This window comes from Hipposideros armiger, unplaced genomic scaffold (assembly GCF_001890085.2).
Source record: "Hipposideros armiger isolate ML-2016 unplaced genomic scaffold, ASM189008v1 scaffold_332, whole genome shotgun sequence".
NCBI lineage: Eukaryota > Metazoa > Chordata > Mammalia > Chiroptera > Hipposideridae > Hipposideros > Hipposideros armiger.
The window spans coordinates 2084870-2086571 of record NW_017731682.1 but is presented as its reverse complement, the minus strand read 5'-3'; the positions used below and the strand labels follow the sequence as shown (position 1 = coordinate 2086571).

The 1702-nt window shown below is 46.0% G+C and overlaps 1 protein-coding gene across 1 annotated transcript in view; it reads right to left on the bottom strand.

The window, feature by feature from the left end:
* Positions 1-127: 127 nt before the first annotated feature.
* GALNT8 (polypeptide N-acetylgalactosaminyltransferase 8) overlaps positions 128-1702 on the bottom strand; it is a gene marked incomplete at its 3' end in the record, with an annotated part of 30040 nt that continues 28465 nt past the window's right edge. Inside the window, exons 4-5 of the mRNA XM_019660972.1 lie at positions 746-866; positions 128-242 (exon numbers count right to left, since the gene is read on the bottom strand). Of these exons, the coding sequence (XP_019516517.1) occupies positions 128-242; positions 746-866 (236 nt within the window). The remainder of the gene's footprint in view (positions 243-745; positions 867-1702) is intronic.

Below are 1702 nucleotides of genomic sequence, written 5' to 3'. Positions count from 1 at the left end.
AAACATGAGGATTTGTCCACCTCTTGAGCCAATGACATTCAATCTTGTTCCAGGATTCCAGAGATCCTACTACCCTCCTAATATTTCCCTAATATTCTGTTTTGTCCCATAAGGAGAATATACCCACCCTCAGGCTAAGTTCCACATTTTCTCCTCCATAAACCAGCATCCCACCATCCAGAGAGCCGATCTTTCCCAAGAAGAGCCTGTTGGCAGCCAGGATACCCATGATGGAAGGACTCCTGTAAAGCACAGAGTAAGAGAGTTACTAACCCCTCAGTGATGAATGGGTAAGGATGGAGGTTAGGGGTAGGACCCATTGATGGTTTGGCCTTTGAAACTCCACGCAAGCCTCTACTTATCCTGCAGGCTTTCCTTAAACCCTCAGGCTGGACTCAGTGCACGTAGCTTTCCCTTACTCCCCGTGCTGTCATCACCTTTTTCATAGTTTATTGAAAGTACACCTTTTAATCGTGGTATCCCTACTTTATAGCCTGATAAATTCTTTAAACAGCCCAAATGTTTTTCTAAAACGTTATGTACTTTGCTTTATTTTGCTTGAAAGCTCTCAAAGCCCAAAGTATCTGTGATTTCTTATCTGGGATCAGCTTTTTTCTCTCTATTCCCTGTCCTTCACACCTCCCACCCCACTTCCATTACTACCACCAAAGATAAACAAAATCCACACCATCCATTCCTGACTTACCATGTGCCAACCCAGTTTCCTGAGCCCAGTCAGACTTACTTCACCGGAGCAGTGACATCATTCAGATCAAGCCAGGCCTTTGGCAGTGCATCATAGCGGCACCATAATTGCCAGTTAAACCCATCAACTGCCACTCCATACTTCTCCAGTTCNAGCCGGCCTCAGTTCAAGGCTTAGCCTCTCCCAAGCAGCTTCAAACCCAGAGTGGGTGGCGACCATCTTCAGATTGCTTTGTGGCTTATTCCAGGTGGCCCCGGGGCAGAACACAGGCTTAGGGCTGAGCTTGGCCTGTAGCAGGGCCCCTCCCAGGAGATCCCAGGGCTGGCACACACTGTGGCCAGCTTGCAACCAAGCCAGGGCACCACCTGACTACTTCTGCAGATGACACACCCAAAAGGCAGACTGAGCAGGCACCAGAGCCCCACTAAAGTGAACCCTGCTCCATAGTGTTAGCCTCTGAAAAACAGCTTCTCCACTGTAGTCATGGCCATTCCTCATAACCAATCAGCTTGAGGGTCAATCCCTTCCACTGATGTGCCAAAGCAACCAAGGCTCAACTACAAACAGGAGGGCACACACACAACAAACACAAAGGACGTACCTGCAGCAACCAGCTCAGGAAACCAGAGAGACTGTGCCACTGGGCTCCACAGAATACATACTACATAAGGCCACTCTACTAAGACTAGGAAACATAGCAGCCCTACCTAATACATAGCAACAAACACAAGGAGGCAGCCAAAATGGGGAGACAAGAAAACATGTCCCAAATGAAAGAGAAACAAAGTTCCAGAAAAAGAACTAAACAAAATGGAGACAAGCAATCTACCAGATGCAGAGTTCCAAACACTGGTTATAAAGATGCTCAATGAACTTAGGGGAAGAGTACATGAACTCAGTGAGAATTTTAACAAAGACATATGAAACATAAAAATGGAGATAGAAAACATAAAAAAAGAACCACTCAGAAATGAAGAATACAATAACTGAAATAAA